Genomic DNA, 21,771 nt, shown 5'->3' on the forward strand with positions numbered 1-21,771 from the left:
GATGATCTTTGCATCTTGTTTATCAGCATGGTATCTGCTCAGTTCAGTGGTGGAGAAAAGCCCTCAGAGCAGAGAGGGCAACACACAGAATGGTGCTTCTTGCAACATCTTGCTAGTGAAACTGAGAGACTTTGGGGGTCCTGTCCACACAGAGTGGGGATCAAAGATGTCCTGCTGCCCTTTAGTGGCCAAGGGATGTTATGGCAATCTGGAAGGACTGTAAGAAACAACTCATGATCTGTGGGGTTACTCAACACGGGAGCGTGTGGAACTTGTGGTTTAGGTACTGTTGGGGCTGGTCAGAGACCTTGGTGGCACCTTGACAGGGGGACAATGTGAGCTTTGTCTCTGCTTTGTTTCACCAGTCTCAGTATAGGAAAAGGTGTTTTTGGCTGCACTTGAAACACAGCCAAGAGATTTCTCTGGAGAGGCCTTTCAAACAAAGAACACCTCTTTGTTTACTTTATTCCAGCTCACTGGCTATGAGTGGTGCCACCTTACCCTTTCATTCCTTCAAGGAGGTGTTCTGTAGCACAGGAGCAGAGCCCACCTAGTGAGGTTGATTCCTAGCCCTGAGATTGAACTACAGCAGTTTTCTGTCATTAGAACAGTGATTTTCTGTTCCTTGGTTACTTTCAAAAGATAAATCTGGTGAAATTTATGTTGTGCCTCCTAGCAAGCTCTCAAAGGGGTAGGCACAATCCTCTCCCCTGCAAAATGATGGAGAATGTGTTGTGAATCCATTTCATTCCCACCTGACAGCTTTCTTCTCCTTGTGGAGACCTAAACCCATCACTACTTGGCCTGTCCCTTACTCCCAGGGCAAGGGTGATTCACCTCTGTTTGGGACCTCCCACCAGGAGTCTCCTTGTACTACTGAATACAGCTTTTGAGCGTCCTGGAAGAAAATGTTTTGTAGGACAGAGGTCTCAGTCACTCACATGGTGTACAGCAGTTTTTTTTTGGCTACATCACAAGCCACCAGAAGTATTCTGAAGGCCATAGGGTGCTGATGCTGGGAAAAGTCGCTGTGCTCAGCATGGGTTATCCCACTAGGAAAGACTCAGGTGACTTGCAGTGATGGTCTCAGTGTGCTGCATGCCCAAATGTCTACTGGTTATGCTGTGTGAGATGGAGTCATCTTTGAGGAAATGCTCACCAACATACATCCATATTCTGCTGTCATGGTCTGAAATGACAGGGGAAGAGGGTGCCGTGCTGACTGAGAAATGGGAAGCAGCAGTCAAGAGTAACCAAGGTCACTAGTTCCCAAAGCTGTCTGCCTTGCCTAAGTAACTTGTTCTAACCTGTCAGGAAACTGTATGTTTGGTCCTGAAGGTATGAGATAAGTTTTTGCCATCTGTATTGTGTGAGAAGTGAAAAATCTGAATGGTTCCATCAGACAGAGCTGCCTATGTTCTCTTTCTAGCCTGGTATAGAGGTGGAGACAGATATCTGCATTTGCACAGGGGAGGAAACTAAGTATGAATCTGCAGCAGTTTGTGACAGTAGTTAGATTTATCTCCGTGGTCCCTGCCCCATGGAGAATGAAGTCTAGTGATTGGTTCTTTCCGGCCTGCAATGGAGCTGCCAGTGTTCTCCAGAAAGCTCTGCCTTGTCATTCTCTGTATAATGTTGGGGTAAAATGATATCAATGGGCATCTATATTTTTGAAGCCTTGCAACATCATGTTCACAATTCACTGGAGGTGCTGCTGTTAGAATAAGCTGTACACAAGGCATGGTCAGAGCATGTCCACTGAAGCATGTGAGCTCTACATGCTGAGTAAGGGTTTCATTTCTGGCTGCTGGGGCTTGCAGGGACAGAGGCTAAGAAATGCCAGCACCTGCTACAACAGCCATCAGGGGATGGGCAGAGAGCTGTATTTTCTGGGTTCTATGGGCAGTGTTTCATACCGATGGTCAATACAAAGTCTGGTTGTGCCCCACACATGCCTGGTGCAGAGCTGGATTTACCCTGAGTTCTTCCAAGACTTCAGTTTGTTCAGAGGTGAAGCAGCAGCCTTGTTGGTACAGTCAGAATGTGCTTACTAGTGGCACCATCAATTATCTGTAGGACTTGGCAGCTTATCACAGGGTAGGGAGACAGTCAAGTCAGTCAGACATCTGTTTGCAGTAGCAGACCGTGGCTTGGGCATCAGCACATATTCAGGCAGAGTGCTCTGCTCTGGGATGAGACACAGTCTTGCTGCTGAAGACCCTGGCGGCAGGAATAATGTATCTGTTGAGAGATGTTTTCTTTTGCTATTATGTTCCCCAGTTCAAGCAGGCTAATGTGACTCATAGTTTTCTCAGTGTCCTTCCAGCTTTTGAAGTTGGCCTCCTGGCAAAGACAACTTCCCAGGATTACTGTAAAAGCAGACCTCTTCTTCCCATCGTCCAGTGTGATCCATGCTTGCCCTGGTGCCCTCCGGTCAGTGGAAGCAATGATCTTCCCAGGGATTTTGCAGCAGTTTTGTCACAGCAGCCAGTTGGACACAGCAGCTGAGGGTTATCCAGTTGTGAAAAAGAAAGGCAGGCAGCATACAGGCACCTGGCAGCCGTGATGAAGATCTAGTAAGAAATGGAATATGATGATACACTTCTTGCTGAACACTTGGCAGGGAGCTCATATGGAGGCTGCAATTGGAATAAGCCCTGTGGCTGCTGATGGAAGAGGCAATCATTCATCAGGAGAGATGGTTGTAGGTAGCTGGGAGTCCTCAACTCCCAGTGCACCCCAGGAGCTGAGGGTTTTAAGCCCTCGTTTTTTCTGTTTCTTGTGGGCTGTTTTGTTTCACCCCACTGGCCAGCTGCAGAACTGCCATGCAAACTGACCCCAGAATTAGCAACTTCAGCAGGGAGATGAAAGGATCATCCCTGGCTGTCATAAGGGATACTTGTGCCTAAATACAGCTCACTCAGGTGACTGAGTAACCCGGGCTGCTGTGTTGTCCCCCAAGGGCACACGGATCCTCCAGATAGCATTTTATTATGACTTGAAAAGACTTCCTGTAGCTGGGAGACATGCATGGCAGTGCTGGGGCTTTGCTTTTTGCAAATCCTCAAGTGGAGAACTATTGTGCCAAAGACTTTTATTTATTTGGTTGCCATAGTGCATAGCTAACACTATATTGTCTGGCTTTAGAACAAGGGGTGGTGCCACAGCCGGAGGCACTTTTGTCTGGCTTAGTCTGCTACAGCCTCATGTGATACTATTTTCCACGCTGCTGGTTATCAGCAGCCTGCCAGGTATGTGTCTTGCCTTTACAAATACAATCATGTATCGGCAACAGCAGCAGCTTTGATTTTTGTTTTACTCCTAATCCCCTGGGAGCATACATGCCCACTGGATTAGTGACCAGCAGTTGGCAAGACTCCTGTGAAGAAATGCATAGGGCTTCATTTCGTCATGCATTTCTGAAAAAGCAGCCTAGTGCACCAGAATTACCTGAGAAACATGTTCTCTCCCTCTTCAATCTATTGTGACTTCTGGAGCCACTCGGTTTTTCCTTTTGCTGGTTCAGTAGATTTGAGTTGAGCTTTCTGACTGTGCTGCAGAATGTGTTGCCTGATAGATTATATGGCAGATAGCACTGGGCTGATAAAAGCCAGTATTCCAGCAGTACTGTTGTGTTATTTCAGCCCCATAGGTATGGTGGGTCAGTGGCAAACTGTAATTTTCTTTGAAAAATGGAGATTAAAACTACTGTTGAATTGCCACATTTGAGAGCGAGACACCTTACTGCCTTCTGTGATATCCCAGACCTCAACCCTGTTCATCCTGCAGCTGGCCACTTTAATGTGTTCTTGGTGGTCACCAGCATCAGTGAAGACCAACAGATGAACAAGTCACATCACAGATGCCACCAGAGAGGCCACCTTACAGGCAAGTAGGCCAGAATCAACACTGCTTTGCAATAGAGATGGTGGTTCTCCGGAAGTCCTTTAGCAGTGAGAGCCTTGCAGTCAGCATGGGCAAAGGCTACCTCTCTGGGTAGCTTTTCACAGAGCCAGAGGGCCTCTGTCTGCCACATCTGCTTTGTAAGACTGTGTCTGACAGATGCAGAGTGGTAACCAGTAGCTTATGTAGTGTTTCCTGAGAGATGCTTTGATTCTGCACCACCCTGCATTTGCTGCTTTCCTTTTGCCAGATGATGCATGCAGGATCCACACTACTGCTGTTGCTGGCAGAAGCCAGCTCCTTTGGGATGCTGCTTGCCTCTCTCTTCCTTATGAGATGCTCGAGATCAGAAGTGAAGGCATGGCAGGTGTGGGGGCTGCTTGTGTAGTTAGCAGCTAGTGAGCTGCTTACTGATTTGCCACTTTTGTGCTTCATGGTTGGTTCCATCACCAGGATGCTCCATGTACCTGTGCCCACAGCTGCTGCCTTGCAGTCAGGTTTGGTCTTTGGTTTGGAAATGAACAGGAGACACTAGCATTGTGTCCATCAGTGATGGTATACAGCTTAAAAGACTTTTCAGAGATTTGCTGAGATAATGCATGACAGTGGTGATATGGGACTTGCTTAGGTTGTTGGGTTTTTTCCTGCACAATCTGTTGGTCATAATCCCAAAGCGTCCACTTGTGATGATGACAAGTAGAAGGCCAATTAAGCTAAGTGGCTGAGAGGATATGAAGTGTGGGTGTTTATGGTTGTACCTCTATCCAGAGATTGTAATTGACTGCCTGTGAAACTCATAGTAAGGGCACTATGAGGGATGGAAATCTGCCCAGAAATGGCTTTAAAAAGTATTAACAAGAGGACCCCACTCCGACTTTGGTGTTTCAAATGCCCAGTGTAACATGAGCCTCTTGGTCCAGAAGCAGCTCCTGCCTTGTGTCACAGCCTGGCTTCCTCTCCAGGAGATCCTCAAGCTGTGCGATAGAGCTCTCTCTGTGCATAGCAAGGAGGATGTGGGTTGCCCTCCCTGCGGGGAAGCAGGGATTAAGCACTGGGGCAGCTCTTGCAGAGCTTGTCTGTACATGGAGGTACGCTGCAGGGGTTTGGCAGTCAGGCCTGGTCAGTGCTGGAAGTTGCCAGGCTGGCTGTGCTCTTGGCCAGAAGTCAAAATGCAGGAAATCATGCTGAAGCCAGCGTTAGTTTCACTCCCATCTGGTATTTCAGTGGCCACCAGCTAACTCTGGTGAAGGAGAGCTGGGCTGTCTCTGTTTTAATCAATTAGTTTCTGGCACGTGGGTGCTCTGGGAGCTGCCACTGTAGCATTTTAGGGGGTGTGTTTTGGCTCTGCTTGCCTGAGGTGCTGGTTCTCTTCCCCAGGCTTCTCCCCGGGCTCCCACATCGAGCACCTTTGACCTTCAGATGAAATTTGTGTGTGGCCAGTGCTGGAGGAATGGACAGCTGGTGGAGCCAGATAAAGACCTCAAGTACTGTAGTGCCAAAGCCCGCCACTGGTGAGCAAAGCAACCTTCTCTTCTCCCCACCCCTCCTGAAGGGCAGGAATTTCTCCTCTTACATTCTCTGAGGCTTCATTTGGCATAGTTGGAAGAGGTTGTAAGGTTTCCTAGCAGCCTCTTTGTCCTCAGGGTATTTTATAGTGAGCATTGCAGGTAGCTGTTTTCCAGTTTCCAGCTCTCTTTATTACTGCTTGTACCTGCTGCCAGCACTGTGCATGGTGCATCACAGCCAGACTCTTAATCTTAGTGCTTGCAGTCCAGCTCCTGCAATTCCCTTTCCTCCAGCTGCTATCATTACTCCTTAGCAAGGTCACTAAAATAGTTCTGCTCTGCGCTTGTTTGTACTCTGTGCTGTTTGAAGATGTCTGTCATGTCACTACTAGCAATTATTCAAGGAGTTGTACTTCTTTTTAAATTAGTTTCCTTAGCCTTTTCATTGCTTTTGTTGCTCTTCTCTGACATAAGTCTTGTCTGTTTGTACCTCCTGAGTTACATGGAACCCGTTGGGTTTGATAGAAAGGGAGTATTGGCTGGAAATAGGCCATTGGGCCATGGAAACTGTGGCCCCTCTCACCCAGGCAACTTGGCAGCACAGGATGGAAAGGTTTATAGGACATTAGTTCCCAAAACACAAGCCACATAGGTACAGTTCAGCATGCTATTGCAAATGTTAAGACCTTTGATGGAAAAGACACAGAGGCAGGAGTTGCTGGAGGAAGTGAGAAGGAAAGGATTACTTCTTAAAATGGGAAGATAACACCTCTGTGCAGCTGCTGAACAGAGCTGAGGCTTTTGCCCAGGGTATTTCCTGGTGATCACTTGCTGATGCTGCCCGAGAATTAGTACTTCATGTTCATAAGATAGTGCTTGTAATGACTTGCATTTCTGCTGTACCTTTCAAGCAGAAAATATTCCTAAATGTTTTCTCCAGATCTTGTTGCACAAGAATTGGCTGTGTCAAAGGGTGGAACGCAGTTTAGTAATTCATGGTGATGCCACGCAAGACGTGGGGGAAACTTTTGTGGCTATACAGAAAGATATATCCCAGAAAACATGTAAGGAGCAGTGGGAGAAATCCTCCTAAACACCCTTCTTCAGACTCCTCTGCCAATGATATCTAGGAGCAGGTAGATAGCGGCAGGGACAAGCTAAAATGGAGGATCTGGTCATCTCTCCATGTTCGAGAGATGCCTGAGGAAAACAAAGCTTTGTTTTGCTCTTCCTTTTACCTCAACTGATTTATTCTCTCTTCCTTAGTTGGACAAAGGAACGTCGAGTTCTGCTGGTGATGTCCAAAGCGAAGAAGAAGTGGGTGTCTGTCCGACCGCTGCCTTCCATCCGCAACTTCCCACAGCAATATGATGTAAGCCCCAGTAATGGCTCAGCCAAGTGCCCCTTTCCTCCCACCGTTGTGCAGTGCTTTGAGGCATGCTCTGTTGTAGACCTGTCTGGGAAGCAGGCACGTGATGTTGGCTGAGGTGTGAGAGCAGGACAGACTGAAGGCAGCGAGATCTCAGATGCATCCAGAAAAATGGTGGAGCAGGAAAAGGAGCAGCACTCATTTGAAACGCTCAGTTACACATGTATGCAAGTTCCTGTTGCTGTTGTTAATGCAGTCACCATCTCTAGAACTGGTTGGCACAGGGTTTGGAGATGAGGTTTAAGGCTTCCCTTAGGTCAAGGTTTCTCAATGTGGGTGAGAGGTGAGATGGAGTACTGGGGAGAAGCCTACCCCTGCCTTTGCTGTGTCTGGACTGCTGTCTGTTGTGAAATTTGCCCAAATTGTGTTTTGAAAGCTGAACTAAGAACTCAGCTAAAAAGCCTCATGCTATGAGGAAGACAACAGATATCCAACCTCTTCCCCCAGCTCCAAATATGGCAGATAGTTATCACTCTCACCCTCTCTTTTCCTTTCTCCCTAAAAAGGAAAAGCTCCTCTCCTTGCTGCCCCATGGGATCCCCTGTATCCGTGTCCAGGTGGAAGGTGAGGCCTTTGGCACCCTCCAGTTGAAAGCCTGTTGCTGGAGGCTGGGAAGGGGCAGCAAGAGATTATTATGGTTGCTGCAATAGGAGATGAGGCCCCCATGAGTTGTGAGTCACGCAGTGAAAGTAGGTTGCCATAGGCCTATCTTTGCCTGCTTGGAGATGGCTGGAGAATGTGTCACCTTTGGGGCCAGCAGTGTGACCAGCAGGAGATATTGTTAGGTCTGTCCAGGTTGATCCCTGCTGTTTTCCCCAGGGCCAGTTGCATGTGGGAAGGGCACTTAGAGAGAGGCCAGGTGCTGAACTGAGCTGCCTCTGTGTTTATAGGGAGATCTTACCTTTCATGTTATAGAGAGCTTGAGGAAAAGAAGCATCAGTTAATGATACATGATGTGTCCTGTTTTGTGACCTCTCCTGTGTGCAGTTTAGCACCCTTATTGTTTTTTGAGTCCATTTTCCCCTCCAGCAAAGAATGTTTGCGCAGATGCTAAATTTTGCTCTCTGTCTTTTAACAGTTATGTATCCATGCACAAAATGGCAGGAAATGCCAGTATGTGGGTAACTGCTCCTTCGCCCATAGTCCCGAGGAGAGAGACATGTGGACCTTCATGAAGGAAAACAAAAGTGAGTGTGGGAAATGTGGGCTGTGGATGCAGGGTCTGTTCAGACTTATTCCTGACAAGTTGTTGCCCTGGCAATTCCCCAGAAGAGCTTCAGTGGCACTGACATCAGCTGAATCCCACACAGCTTTGTGCCCATGGGAGCAGAGGACTCGTGGAGGGACTGTCAGCTCTCTGTCATCCGTTGTTTGTTCAGACCAATGGCGAGCTGGGAAAAACAGATTCTTTGCAATGCCCAGTTTTTCAGGTGCTTACCTAGCTCTGGTGGGAGCTGCTGATAAGCTTGAAGGATTTCCGGTCATTCAGTTTTTGTGCTTGGATGGAGGGTCTTTCTCTGCTGTGTCAAATGCTATTGTTTGTTGTGGTTCAAGAGCTTTTGTTAGTGGGCCTTTTTTAAGCACATCAGACCAGTCTGGATGTGTTTGTTCGAGCATAAAGGTGAATCTTCAAACAACAGCATTGTTTCAGTGTGGGTCAATTTGCATTAATTATTCCACATTACCTTGAGTTCTTCAGTTACCCATTAAATGAGGGTAATCACTAATCTCTAATCACTAATGCACTGCATTTAGAAGGTCACATTGTTACCTGCAAATTCTTATTTTTCTGTGGCCTATCTCACAAATTGATCTTGAAAAGGCAGATGTGCAGTCAAATCTTCCAGCCAAAATTTCTCAGCAGCATCCCAAATGGGTTTTAAACCAAAAGCACCAAGACACATGGATTGCACTCCTCTGGGTAGGGTTTGAACTCTGGGGCAGGCTATCATTAGGTCTTCCTCCCCTCCCTAGTGCTTCCTGTGGCCAGCTTGCTTATGGGCTCTCCTCCTCCTTGAGCACTGAGGATGAAGTGTAGACTTAGAGGAAAGGGATGGATCTGAATCCAGCCCCTGCCTTCACTGTGGCTGCAGTGAGACGCCTGCTGGGGTCAAGCAGAATCAAACCTGATGGAGAGTCGCCTCATGGGGTGAAGTCCATGGGGATCTTGGGGCACCTTCTGTCCTTCCTGAATGTACCTGCTGTCATGGGTGCCCCTTGACTCGTAAAAGACAGCTTCTCATGACAGGCTGGGGAGATGTAAATTTAGCTCCTCTGCCCACAGCTCTTACCTGGGAAGGTGACACTGAGCCTGCTGAGCGCTGGCCTGAGCTCTGATGGCAGGAGTTGCTGCACTGGAGAGGGGAGGAAAGGGTTGCCCCACCATTCATCCTTTTCTTGTAGTTTGTGCACGGTGCGGGAGGTTGTCTGAGTGACTTCACGGGTCGCCTTTGTGCAGTACTAGATATGCAGCAGACCTATGACATGTGGCTAAAGAAACACAATCCTGGGAAGCCTGGAGAGGGAACACCACTCACTTCGCGAGAAGGGGAGAAACAGATCCAGATGCCCACTGACTATGCTGACATCATGGTAAACAGCTAATCTCTTGTCCTTCATCCTTCTCCTTCAGTGCTCCAGGTATAAGCCAGCAGGGGCTGAATTGCTCTTCTGGGAAAGAGCCTGTGCTGATGTAGGTTAAATGGACAGCTTGGAGCAGCACAGATGAGGTGGGAGGGGATTTACCTGGGGCAACAAGGCTTTGGACAGCTTTTCTGTTAATCCTCAAGTGAGTAGGCGTTTCGCATGGGCTCAGCCTCTCCCCAGGATTCCTGCTCCTGGGGAAGCTGGGAAAACCACTGCTGGCCTGTGAGAAAAGAAGGGGAACCTTGGAGATGAGCTGTGTGTGGAGCACAGAGACCTGAGAAAATCAAAGGCAGATGTATCTCCTTAGCCTAGGAATGGTGGCTGGGGAAAAAGTTTGTGCTCCTGAGGGGTCTTGTGCTGCCTGAACGCCTCACAGTCAGCTTGAACTGTGGGTAGACTCACAGCATCTCCTCTGCTTGCCTTCAGCAGCAGCATAATTACCAGAAGATGATGTGTCAGGGAAGAGTGTGAGGTCTTAGAGTGAGGCAAATATCCAGGATGCTTGGGAGGGAGATTGGGAGAGGTGATGCCAACATAAGGAAGGCCAGTGAGTGTGAATATTGATGCACTAACTGGCCTTTTGCCCTTTCTGCACCCATTAGATGGGCTACCACTGCTGGCTCTGCGGGAAGAACAGCAACAGCAAGAAGCAATGGCAGCAGCACATCCAGTCAGAGAAGCACAAGGAGAAGGTCTTCACCTCAGACAGTGACTCCAGCTGCTGGAGCTATCGCTTCCCTATGGGAGAGTTCCAGCTGTGTGAAAGGTACCGTGCACATGGCTCTGTTTGATCCCAGAAGTGACGACTCCTCAGTGGTAAAAATACATTTCCCAACACGGCTTCAGAAAAGGAGAGCAAGCTTCAAGTCTGCCCTTTGTAGCCATAATGTGCTCTGCTCTTGGTCTGCTAAACAGAGTCTGCTTGGCTTAATTCTTGGGGGAATCCCAGATGCTTTATTAAATTGTTTGAATGGCTCACACCCTCTGAATCAGTGCCTTGAGGTGCCTTCAGAAGGCTTCTGATGGTTAGAAATGCCATTTTGGTTAGAGAGAAGGCTGTGTCTCTTGTGGCTGCTTTAGAATTTCCTGGCACTTCCTCTCTTGGGTGGTGGCTTCTTCTTGTCCCCTCTGGTCCAGCTCTAGCTCACACCATTTCATTCTTTTGACCGAGTCTCCTCATAGGTGCTGTTATTTCTGCGTCCAGCTTCTCTAGTTGTCTTCCTTTGGCTGCACGCAAGTTGTAGGAGAATCACCTCCTCCTTAGCAGGGAGAGTCTGCAGCCAGTTTTGGTGGGCCCCAGTGGAGTCTCACAGACGGAGAGCTCAAACCCCCTGTCCTGGTGGGGGATTCCTGCTGACAGTGCTGCTTGTGCTGGCAGGTTCCAGAAGAGCAAGGCCTGCCCCGAAGGAGAAGAATGTCGCTATGCCCACGGCCAGGACGAGCTGACGGAGTGGCTAGACCGCAGGGAGGTGCTGAAACAGAAATTGGCCAAAGCCCGCAAGGACATGCTGCTCTGCCCCAGGGACGACGACTTTGGGAAATACAACTTCCTATTGAGGGATGGTGTATAGTGAGGGCCGGGGGGGGAGGGGGGAGCCTGTTGGCTGGAGAAATGCAGGGCGGGTTTTCTGAGTGAGGCAGTAGCAGGGCGAGCGAGATCCGTGTCTCGCAAAGAGAACTTTTTCTTTTCTTTCGTTCTAAGATTTTGAGATGATGATTTGTTAGTGGTGAATGAAAACGTGAATTTGATTCTCCTTGGCCAGCGAACGCCATGCTCACCGAGTTTGTGGTCCATCTTCTCTCTGTTATTTCCCCTAAATTCTCCTTTCTCTCCATCTTTTTGTTTTCGCTGTCCTTCGTTTAAAGGAATGGATCCGGGCCGTATTAGGATGTGAATGAGAATTTCTCCTTATAAATCCCCTGCCCTTCAATTGGGGCTGTGGCTGCAGAGGTCAGGAAGACAGAGCTGGGAGAAAGGGCTATAGACATCTGCTGAAAAGGGGACCATGAAGTTCATGTTCTCCTTTTCTCAGCGCTGCAGAGCAAGCGTTGCAATTGGCCTGCTTTCTTGGGAATTCAGTACCAGAAGGATTGGGAATTGAGATGCAAGGAAGAAAAGCCACAAGATGTGGCTTAAAACATCTGGGTTTAAACCCCTACTGATTTTATTCTGCTGAGGCATCAACTGCAGCTGAGGGAGGGGGGTAACAGCCATCTAGCAGAAAGAGTGCAGCTAAAAGCAGCTAAGTAATTACACTTTTTACAATGGTGGGAACTACATTGTAAGAAGCTATAGACTGTTTTGGCTGACTGTAACCAGGAAACAAGTTGGTGATGCCTCACTAGATGTCTTTCTCAAGTGTGCAACATGTTTTTGGAGTGGGTGGTTTTGGTTTGTTATTTGTCTAGTCTGACTGGTGCAAGTAAGACATCAAAGTCATCTAGGAGGTGTACTGGAGACTGTGACCTGTTGTGTGTCACTATACTCCACACAGCACAATCAGTCAGGAAGAAGGCTGTAATCAAAAGGAGTCTGTATTTCTCAGTCTGCTTGTGTCCCGGAGGGATGCAGTGAGGTTCCTTTCTTGCTCTTTAAGTGGCATGTGTTGGTGGTTTTATACTGCACCAGCAGATGATGAGTTGATGGTTGGACTAGATGATCTTAGTGGTGTTTGCCCACCTTAATGATTCTATGAACTGGATGGGGATTGAATTAGAAGGACACCATCAGGCAGCGTGGGTGTAATGTGGAGGGCCTGGCACTGGTCATGCTTTGCTGATGGGAATTCAGCTGGAAGCTTATTTACAAGTGCTAACTGTCCAGTCCAGACTCACTGGACCTCAGCACACTGATGGTTCTCTGTCAGGGCTGAACCCCTGTCCAGGATTTTTGGTTTTCATGGTGGCAGCAGTGAGAGGCCTCATTCTGTATGCCAGCCTTGTTCTTTCTGGTGCTCCCATCCTGTAAGCAGTAAACATGTCTTATCCTGAGCTTCCCTCGCATGTCTCCTGCATCCAGCTGTGCTCTGCAGTTTTGTTTGCATGGATGGCATCATCTTCTCCAGCACAAAAGCTTCTCCTTCCCTGCCTTCATGATGATGTCTTTTTTGTATACAGACTCCCAGAACAGCAAGCTGAGAGCCCTCAGGGCTGGTAGACAGCACTGTATCCATGGCAAATACAATTTAGCTGTGTTCCACATGGTGCTTCAGCATTGTTGAGTCCTGCTTTACCCTGCCTGCTCCTATATCCTTCGGGTTGCCAGCTTTGAAAAAGATGGGACACAGTAGTAATATGCAGGAGATGCTGTGGGAACAGCTGGCACCTTTCTGAACCAGCCTCCAGGTAGCTGCATTAGCAGCACTGAGATAGTTATGGCCCAGGAGCAGGATGTGCTGCATGCTGGTCTTGGGTCTTTCTAGTAGTATGATATGCCCCAAATAAGCCACATGTGCCTCTGAGTTTGCTTCCTCACCTGTAAAAACACAGAGGGGGTCATTTTTTCATGGGAGGTTCCCTCCTTGGCTGCACAGCACCTTGAGATCTGCCCTGAAAGGGGCCTGGACTGTAGCATCCAATGAAACATGAGTGGCTTATGGTAGATCAGGGAGTGGAGGGGTGGGAAGTGGCCATTTCCAGCTCTGCCCGTGTGAGAGCTGAAGGATGAGAGCCAGAAGAATCTGCACGGATGGAGAAAAAGAACGACCAATGCAATATCAGATATGGCATTTTTTGAGAGCTTAGGTACTGTGTTCTCTCTGTTCTTTGTTGTCCAGATCGTATCTTCTGCTGGTGCTCCTTGTGCTGGTCAATTTTATGAATAGAGAAAGGGAGGGGAAGTGATAGGCACCAGCTCCTGGGTTATCTTGTCCTGCTGGGCAGAGATGCCAAGGAACTAATCTGGACTGGGAAATGTTGGAATATGTTTTTATTTTTAATACAAATCTGCATCTCTAGTGTGACTCAAGCGTTCGCTGCGCTGTGATTTCTCATACAGTAACTTGTTTTAGGTTCCAGAGTGGGTCATTGTCCCCTCTCCCTGTCTCTGCATGGGGAGCTGAGCTGCTCAGTGGGACTGGGATGGGGAGAGGCCAAGCATGCGTGAGGGGAGGAAGGCCCACGGTCACGGGTGTTGCGTTGAGTATCTCTTTTCGTTTTCCCTGATATGATAACCTGGTCTGTGGTGTTGCAGTACTTTGTCACCAGACTTGTTTTAGTGTGTATATATGTGACCCCTCCCATGAAGCATATATACACAGGTATTAAATATATCGCTCTATATAATATTATATGTGTGTGGTATCAAAGGAATCTTTTTAATGAGGGTAAAGGAAAAGGACTCGGGCCAGGAAACGCAGCATCTCCATTTAAAATATGAAGGCTTTTATTTGGATTAGTGAAAGGGAAATAACAGAGGGGAGGTTTTATATAGATAGGTATAAATTCTGAGATGGGGCAGGTTTACCTGTTCATGCTTTTAAAACCCCCTAGGATGTCCTTACAGTCCCATCTCAGTGAAAGGGTATTATACTGCTAATTAGGGAGTGAAGTTTTCACAATAAGGCTTTGCTTATATTATCTAAGAGGACATTGTAAAAGGCAGGAAGCTTCACACTTGGCTTCCCAGGCTCACTTTATCGAGTCAAGAGGTTTTTCTTCAGCACATGATGTGCTTTCAGTAGAAATGCTTGGTGCTCTCAGCTTCACAGCAGTTAACCCCACAGATAAGTTGTAGGGCTGCTTTAGCAATGCATTCGCACGACCCTCTGATAACTCTCTCTTTTATTCATTCTTCCGAGGGAAGAAGAACATTTTGCAGCGTGGAACCAAGTCCGAGGGTTATTAACAATGCTTTGAATTTATAACATTAGAAGAAAATCTCACGTCCTGTAAAATAATCACACACATGGAATAGAGACTTTGATTTAGATCAGCTTGTTAAATGCTGAAGGACTTGGTGAGAATCTCTTCCCAAATCCTTTGGTAAGGGTCAAGGTGTAAGCGATGCTTTTGTGAGCCTGACCTTTACGGGGAGAAGGAAAAACAAATCAAATACCCTATTTTGCTTGTATGAAACTGTATGTCAAAAACAAATGGGTTTTAGCAAGTGAAAGGAAAAGATAGCAAGGGGATGCTGCACTTCTGAGCTGGGTAGTAATGATTTCGAGTCCTTTAATATGTCTTTGTATTAATATAATTTAAGAATACCACGCTTTACTATTAAAAAAGAACTTAGTATCTTTCATAAGGTCTAGTATCAGGATAATAATGTAGATGTTTTAACAACATTTTTGGTTTTGTTCTTAAAAAACAACAACAAACTTGCTTCTTTTAGCCTTTGTAATAGAAAATAAAAGTGTGCACTTTAAACCCTCTTCTGATACAGTGTGTATTTGCATTTTTTCAAGTAGCCCACAATGGCTTCTTACACAGGTTCCAGTTTTCCTTGCTGTAAGGAGGGAAGCAAGGAGAGTACTTCTGGCGTTGCATCGTTTGTGCTTTTTACCTTCCTTCCATATAACCTACTGCTCATCTTGCCAAGTAGAAAATTGCATGTGTTTACCAACAGATTCTGCAGTTCACCTCAATCCAGAGATTGCTCTGCTGTGCAGGCTGCTCTGTTCAGCTGGATCAGCCAGTTGTGCACCTTTCCAAGGAAATGCCCTCGTTCCCATCCCGAGCCGCATGCAGCTCAAGCCATGAAAAGTGTTGGTGCAAATTCCCCCTGGTGGGATGCTGTGTGAAGGTCATACCTGGGGGACAACAGCAGTATGGAGACACTTGTTAACAAAACTTTCTTTTTTCTCTGCCTATACACGATGCAGATGAAGTGCCAAAACTGAAGATGTGGCAAAGACAAGGGAGTCCCGTGGAGGCACCCTGCTACTGCTGTACAAACTCCAAGAGTGACTAGAAGGTCGGACTCAGTGAGACCTCAGGAGGGGAGACTTGATCTTCCTAATGTGCCCGGATGCAAACATGACAGCTCAGGGCCTTCTGGTCAAAGGAGAGGCCTGAATACGATATTAGAGTGCAGGGAGAATGGAATGGGTGCATTTTTAAATGCATCGACTGGGTATATACAATATGAGAGGCATTTGTTTTAGCCTCCACAGATGACTGAGACCCTGCTGGCAAGAGTGAGTGTAACTTTTCCAGTACAATGGAGACTGAAACTGTCAAACTGTGAGGCAGACAAAACATAGGGAGAAAAACAAAAAAAAACTGCAGTATTTTCCTGGCAGACCTGAGATTCAGCTGTAAACTCCTCACCAGTGTTTCTTTGCTGAAGAATAGCAACTTACACTTTAAGGAGGCAGGAAAAGGAGTGGTGGCTTCACCCTCCCAGGAATTTCAGCAGATGTGGAGGCAAAGGGGAGAGCAGGAGGTCAGCCTGGAAGGATTTGGGTCTGATGGCAGAATGAAAGTAGCTAGGGAAGGGACTTTCTCCTTGAGAGGTGAGAGAAAGTCTGCCTTTAATGTCACAGTGCAGCAGTATGGCAGAGGCAACTTGCCTTCCAAAGTCCCTAAGTTGCAGATGGAATTCCTAAGCAGTTTTGTGACTGAGTGTGTCTTCCCACACTACAGGGAAACATTTCTGGGCAGTGGCAGCAGGTGATGTAAACATGGTCATCACTGTTAATTGTTTGTAGCTGCCATTGCAACCAAGAAAGGGAGCATGTTGCATCATGCCTGTGGAAGGAGAGCAGGACATGAGGGAGCTGGAACTTGTTGAGGTGGGTTGCTGGCCAGGAAGGAGGGCACAGAGTAGGTAATACTGTAGGGCACGAGGTGAGGAAAACATTGGGCAAAAAGTGATGTGCTAAATAGTAAAGGAGAGAGGCAAGGCTGGATGGAAGTGTCTGGTACGGAGGGAAATGGAGGAGGAAAGGCTGCAGGAGTGCAGGCTGGAGCAGAAAGCTATTTGGTGAGAGGCAAAGGAAGGTGCAGAACAGATGGATAGGCATGTATGGGGTGAAGCTGGGCAGAGGTCTTCTTTCCTCCTGGAAAGCTGTGAGTGCTGCTCAGCAGCTCCATCCTATGTCTCGGCCAGCCTCACCCCTTTATCCCCAGGATGGGAGGGGAATGGCCAGAGCCCATCTGTTCCCATTAACTTCTCTCCCTCACACTGGCTGGATTCTTGCTTTCTGCTTCTCTGCAGTTCCCCCTCCTGGCAGGAGCAGCAGGTCGCAGTGCCCCCAGGGTAGGGGTGTTGTTTCCCAGAAGCAGATCCAGCTGCAGCTGGGATAAGAGCAGGGAACAGAAAGGATGACAGCTCTGATTTATTCAGTGCCCTCTGCAACAGCTCCTGAGATTGCCCTTCATGAGTGCTCCTCTCTGTGGTTTAGCTTATGGTTAGCAGTTCCCCAGAAAACTCCTTTTCTTTTTCTTTCTTTTTTCTTTTATTTTTTTTCTTGAGAGCCTTGTGAGGTACAGACAGCAATGTTCCAGGAAATAGGGTTATTTGTTATCATCTGGGATAATCCTCCCAAAAATGACATTTACCAAGGATTGAGATGGAAATCTCTAAACCCAGATGCCAGAGTAGATTTGGCTTGCTTGGAACCGGAAAAACACTCAGTGCTGGAGGTGCTTTTCCATGCATTTCTCTGTGGATTTCCTTTCTCTGATTCAATTGTGGGCCTTCAGTAGTGCTGGGGCCCTCCAGGCGGACAGTCAGGGAGGATGAAAAGCTGCATACTTTCTGTAATTGAATACTAAGGCACGCTCCCCTGTTTGTACCCCAGCGAAGCTCAGCAGCAGAGACAGAGAGTCCTAGTTCCAGGGAGTGAGATGGCCTTTGTTTTCCTCAGCCGAATGGCTTGAAGATACCTACAAAGTTTCTGGATGTGGGGATCTACATCCACAATGCAGAAGTGGATTTTCAAGAGAGACTTTTCAGCAGACTAGATTGCGTCTTGTTGGAAAAGTAGGCGTTTGTATCTTGGCTTTTGGGGATCAACTATAGCCAAGCTGTCCAGGCTTCTTGTGAGACTGGCTATTTTCTTTCAGCTTGTGTTCTTTCCCCAGACTCAAGCTAACTCTTATCTGTCTATCATGTTCTGACCTCTTGGGCCACAGCGCTGCAGGGTTCCTTCTCCTGCCAGGGGTCACATTGTTCCTGGGAAAGGTGAGTGAGTCTGGGATGGGTTGGCCACGGGATGGCTGAGATCACTTACAGCCAGCCTCTCTCTTTTGAGAAGTGGCTGCAAGAACACGCATCTTCCTTGCCATGCCACCCAACCATCTTCCACAGACCCTGGCAGAGGCCCAGCAATTGCTGTCCTTGGATTTCCCCATCCTTCCTTAAACACCTTTGTTTTTTGTTGCTCTTGGCTTCTCCTGGGCTCTGCCTCCTGCCGTGGGTCTGATAAAGCAAAGGCTTGGAGAGCTCCCAAAGCCAGCTCTGCCCAGGCTCCCCGAGTATTTCTGGAACAGGGAAATGCATAAAAGCAGCTGTAGGCGTCCTTCCTGCGCATGGCAGCACAACCTTTGGTGACCCTGAGTCCTTCTCACGTTATCTCCCTACCTAGCACCTACTTTTCTGGCAAATGACACCACACAGGGAAGGCCACATGCAGAACAACAAAGATGCCGTGAGCCTGGCTGCTGCGTGAGCACCCCAAGAGGTGGGCATGTCTTGGCAGCAGGGTGGGAAGGAAAAGCTCATTAGCTTTTGGCACGCGTTTTGGGAAATTAGTTTTTAGAAATACTTTTTGCCTCAGGCAGGAGATGTAGGTGATTCCTTCTGCTCAGCTGTGCTGTTTGCTCAGAGGTTCCCAGTGCTGTTGATAGGGCTGCAGGAGGTGCCTGTTCCAATGCCAGCCCTGGCTTGCAGAGAAAGCAAAGCTGCTGGCTGCCTCCAGCCATGGGCTGTATCCCTGCAGTGGGGAGGTACAGGTACTGAAGGCTGTGCCAGGGCCGGGCCAGCACCAGGGGATACAAATAGAGGGACTTGCAGCAGCAATCTGTCCTTCCTCAGGTACGTGAATCACTCACCAGCCCTCCTCCACACAGGGGTACAGGCATGCGTACATGTGAATGTATGCAATGACCTGTCTGGGGAAGAAGTGGCCCATTAGAAGATGAGAAGGGGGCTCAGCATAATACCTCATCAAACCTGCCTGTCCATATCCCACATTGCTACTATCAAAAAGGGTTTTATGCATGTATTTCATGCACCTGTCCGCTAGCAGCAGTGTCTTGAGACCATAGAAGAGACTCCAGGATGTGGGCAGACGTTCTTTCAGAAAGGTTGTGATAAAATTTTTCCTGCCAAATAGTCCCTGCCAAAGTGAAAAACGAACACCTACTAAGCCCAATGCCCCATGCAAATAAATAGTTAAGTTCCCCAGTGGAGGCTCTCATTGGAGCACAGTATTTATTTGTCCTAGGAGCTAGCACGGGAAAAAAGAATTACGGATGTCTGGAAGGAGGCAGTGACTGACCTCTGGCAAAGGGATTGCTTGGGCAAGAGAAGAAAGAGGAAACCATTTACCAGGCTGGGTTTGATGAAAGAATTGAGGCTGGAGCCTCCACCCAGACCACGGGGAGTAGGTTTGATCTGCAAGACCTGCAAGAGGAGACCGTGTGAGGTGATATGGAAATTTCCAAATAATGGCTGTGCTGCCAGAGTGGATGCTCTCAAGTGGCTGAAAAAAGAAAGCTGTTTCAAGAGCAGCAGGGCTTGTAAAGCTTCTAAGAGTTTCTACAGACTTTTATCCTTATTTCCAGGTACGCCTCAGAGGAGCAGCAAACCTTATCTGTCACCTCAAAGTCCTCTCAGTACTGCTGGCTCTGCCTGTACCCGCACTATTGTCTGCTAGGGGCTATATGTGCTTTGGGGTCTCAGCTACCAATACGCATGCCCCAGATGAAACAGAATAAAAACCAGCAGGTTTTCTTGCTGAGGAGTCATTAATTTGACTCTCTTCTTCCTAGCTTATCTGTCTAGTAGAAAAAATATATTTAAACTTATTTATCCCTTTGTCAAAGCAGATAGTGTGTTCTGGGTAAAGGGGGGGGGGAATAGATGGATGGATAGATACTACTGCTGTGTAAGCCTCGTGTCCTTATCAAGTCAGACAAAAATGTTTTTTATTTTCTAAGAGGAAACATCCCATTGGGTTATTGAGCCAAGCTTTCATTTCATCTGAGGAAGCTGAGATGGCAATTAGTAATAATAACCATTAATGCTGCACTTTTGTCAAATGTCCTTGCTGCTGGTGGGCTCCCCATAAGATGTGCTCTCATGACACACAACCAAGCTCCCTTACGAAACTGCGGCCTCACATTGTGCAGCCAGATGCTACCACACAGTACAAGACCCATAGAGACAATTTTCAGGAGTTTCTGCCCAGGAAGGCACCCAGGCATGCCACTGTCTCATGTTTTGGGACTGAGATTGGCTGGGAAAGACTGGCATGAGGGAGGGCAGCAGAAAGGCAGCTGCAGAAGTACTACTGATGTGGCCCTTTAAAGAGACCAAGGGAGCATTCCTGGGGCTGAGGGAAAGTTGGTAACATTTAGAACTGTATGAGGAGCCTTCTCACCCAGCTCCTTGCAATAAACAGAGCTGTATCAGAGAAGTCCAAGTGCACAAAATAATTCCTTGGAGCCTCAGGGTGTCAGGAAGGCAGACGACCTCTGCAGCAGGTGCTCTGCAATTCCTGGTGCACTTTGGGCCTGTAGAAAGATCCCTGCAAAGACAGCAGGAGAATTAGGGTTTTAAAATGAATGTATTCCTGGCTTCTGCAATTTAAATTGTTGTTCCTGGAGTCTGGCTCTCTATGTCACATTCAGTGCACCCTTCTCTGTGGCCACCCATTTAGAGCCAGTGCAAGTTGACTGTGGCTGGTCAAGTGTGTCAGAAAATCTACTGTGAGTGGCTGACCGGGCTTCTGAGTGATGGAAAAGGTTGCTGAGAGCTGCACTCACATGGGATTACAGCGAAAATAAATAATGAACTGATCTGATAATAGTGCAGCCAGAACAAATTCTGCAATCTATGGCCATGCCTGCAGCTCTCCATGATGACACAGAGCCAACATTTCAACTCCATTCACTAAAGCAAGCTCAAGCTTTCTCCATGTCAGGGACAAGAGGGCAGGTGGATGCTCTGCACTGCTTTGATGTTAGTCCATACCATGATTTCTGCTTCTCCGGGGCTGGATATTGGGGCAGTGTTGATGCATCCTACCAGTGATGTTACCAAGTTCTTCAAAGAATCACAGAATGGTTGGGTTGGAAGAGACCTTAAAGCCCACTCAGTTCCACCCCTGTGCCGTGGGCAGGGCTGCCACCCAGCAGTTTGGGCTGCCCATGGCCCCATCCAACCTGGCCTTGAACCTCCAGGGATGGGGCACCACAGCTCTCTGGGCAGCCTGTGCCAATGTCTCACTACCCTCTGAATAAAGAATTTCCTCTGAATATCTAATCTAAATCTCCTCTCTTTTAGTTTAAAACCTATTACTGCCTATGTAAAACCTTCTCCTGATTGAGAGCTTGATTTTCATCGGGTTGTGAGTCAAGAAGGGCACATGGTGTTGGCAGGAGATTTTGTGGACATCGCAAACACAAGATGAGATGTGCCTTCTCAGCTCTATACACAGTAACTTGTAAATGCCCACTGAAATTTAAGAATTCAAGATTTTGAGTGACAGTTTCCTCCCAACAAACCTAATTTGCCAAAGCAATAAATGTCAGCAACAGGACTAGAGGGAATAACCTCAAGTCACATCAGTGGAGGTTCAGGTTGGATATTAGGAAAAATTTCTTCTCCAAAAGAGTGGTCAGGCGCTGGCTGACAATGGAGGCAGTGGAGTCACCATCCCTGGAGGTGTTTTAGAAACACTTATGTTGTACTAAGGGACATGGTTTAGTGAGGAAGTACTGGCCGTAGCAGGATAGTTGGTCTAGGTGACCTTGGAGGTCTTTTCCAACCTTGGTGATTCTATGACTCAAACCGCTGCAAGTCAGGAGCAAAAAGAAACAAAGGCACTTCTGTTCTCATTATTGCACTCAACAAGAGAAGACCCCAGCACATGTAAGCTGCTCCTTGCCAAGACAGATCCCTATAAAGAAGATCAGATCTTTTTCTTCCTGTCTCCTGTCGATCCTCCACACTAAAAAAAATCCTTCACTAATAGAAGGGGCTTGCATGCTGCAGATGTTACCTAACCAGCTGTTATCAGAGTACTCTCAGGGTACATGAACTTGCCTCACATCACCGCTTTGAGAGGAGGTTGTTGGATTTCCAATAAAACTCTGTGTCGCTTCTGAAGAGAA

General features: G+C 47.6%; 1 protein-coding gene across 10 annotated transcripts in view; it reads left to right on the forward strand.

Annotated features, from left to right (window-relative positions):
* Window positions 1-14,853, forward strand: part of ZC3H7B (zinc finger CCCH-type containing 7B) — a 45,961-nt gene extending 31,108 nt beyond the window's left edge. For 9 of the 10 annotated variants that reach the window (XM_052667935.1, XM_052667933.1, XM_052667936.1 and 6 more), the window contains 6 exons: window positions 5,281-5,414; window positions 6,675-6,780; window positions 7,916-8,024; window positions 9,296-9,429; window positions 10,086-10,249; window positions 10,862-14,853. In XM_052667935.1, the coding sequence (XP_052523895.1) occupies window positions 5,281-5,414; window positions 6,675-6,780; window positions 7,916-8,024; window positions 9,296-9,429; window positions 10,086-10,249; window positions 10,862-11,054 (840 nt within the window). In that variant the 3' untranslated portion in view covers window positions 11,055-14,853. Of the gene's footprint in view, window positions 1-5,280; window positions 5,415-6,674; window positions 6,781-7,915; window positions 8,025-9,240; window positions 9,430-10,085; window positions 10,250-10,861 lie in introns of those variants that run through there. The other variant, XM_052667939.1, reaches the window with a different exon arrangement.
* The last annotated feature ends 6,918 nt before the right edge of the window (window positions 14,854-21,771 follow it).

The sequence above is a fragment of the Tympanuchus pallidicinctus genome, unplaced genomic scaffold (genome assembly GCF_026119805.1).
Source record: "Tympanuchus pallidicinctus isolate F22 unplaced genomic scaffold, pur_lepc_1.0 scaffold8, whole genome shotgun sequence".
NCBI classification, from domain to species: domain Eukaryota; kingdom Metazoa; phylum Chordata; class Aves; order Galliformes; family Phasianidae; genus Tympanuchus; species Tympanuchus pallidicinctus.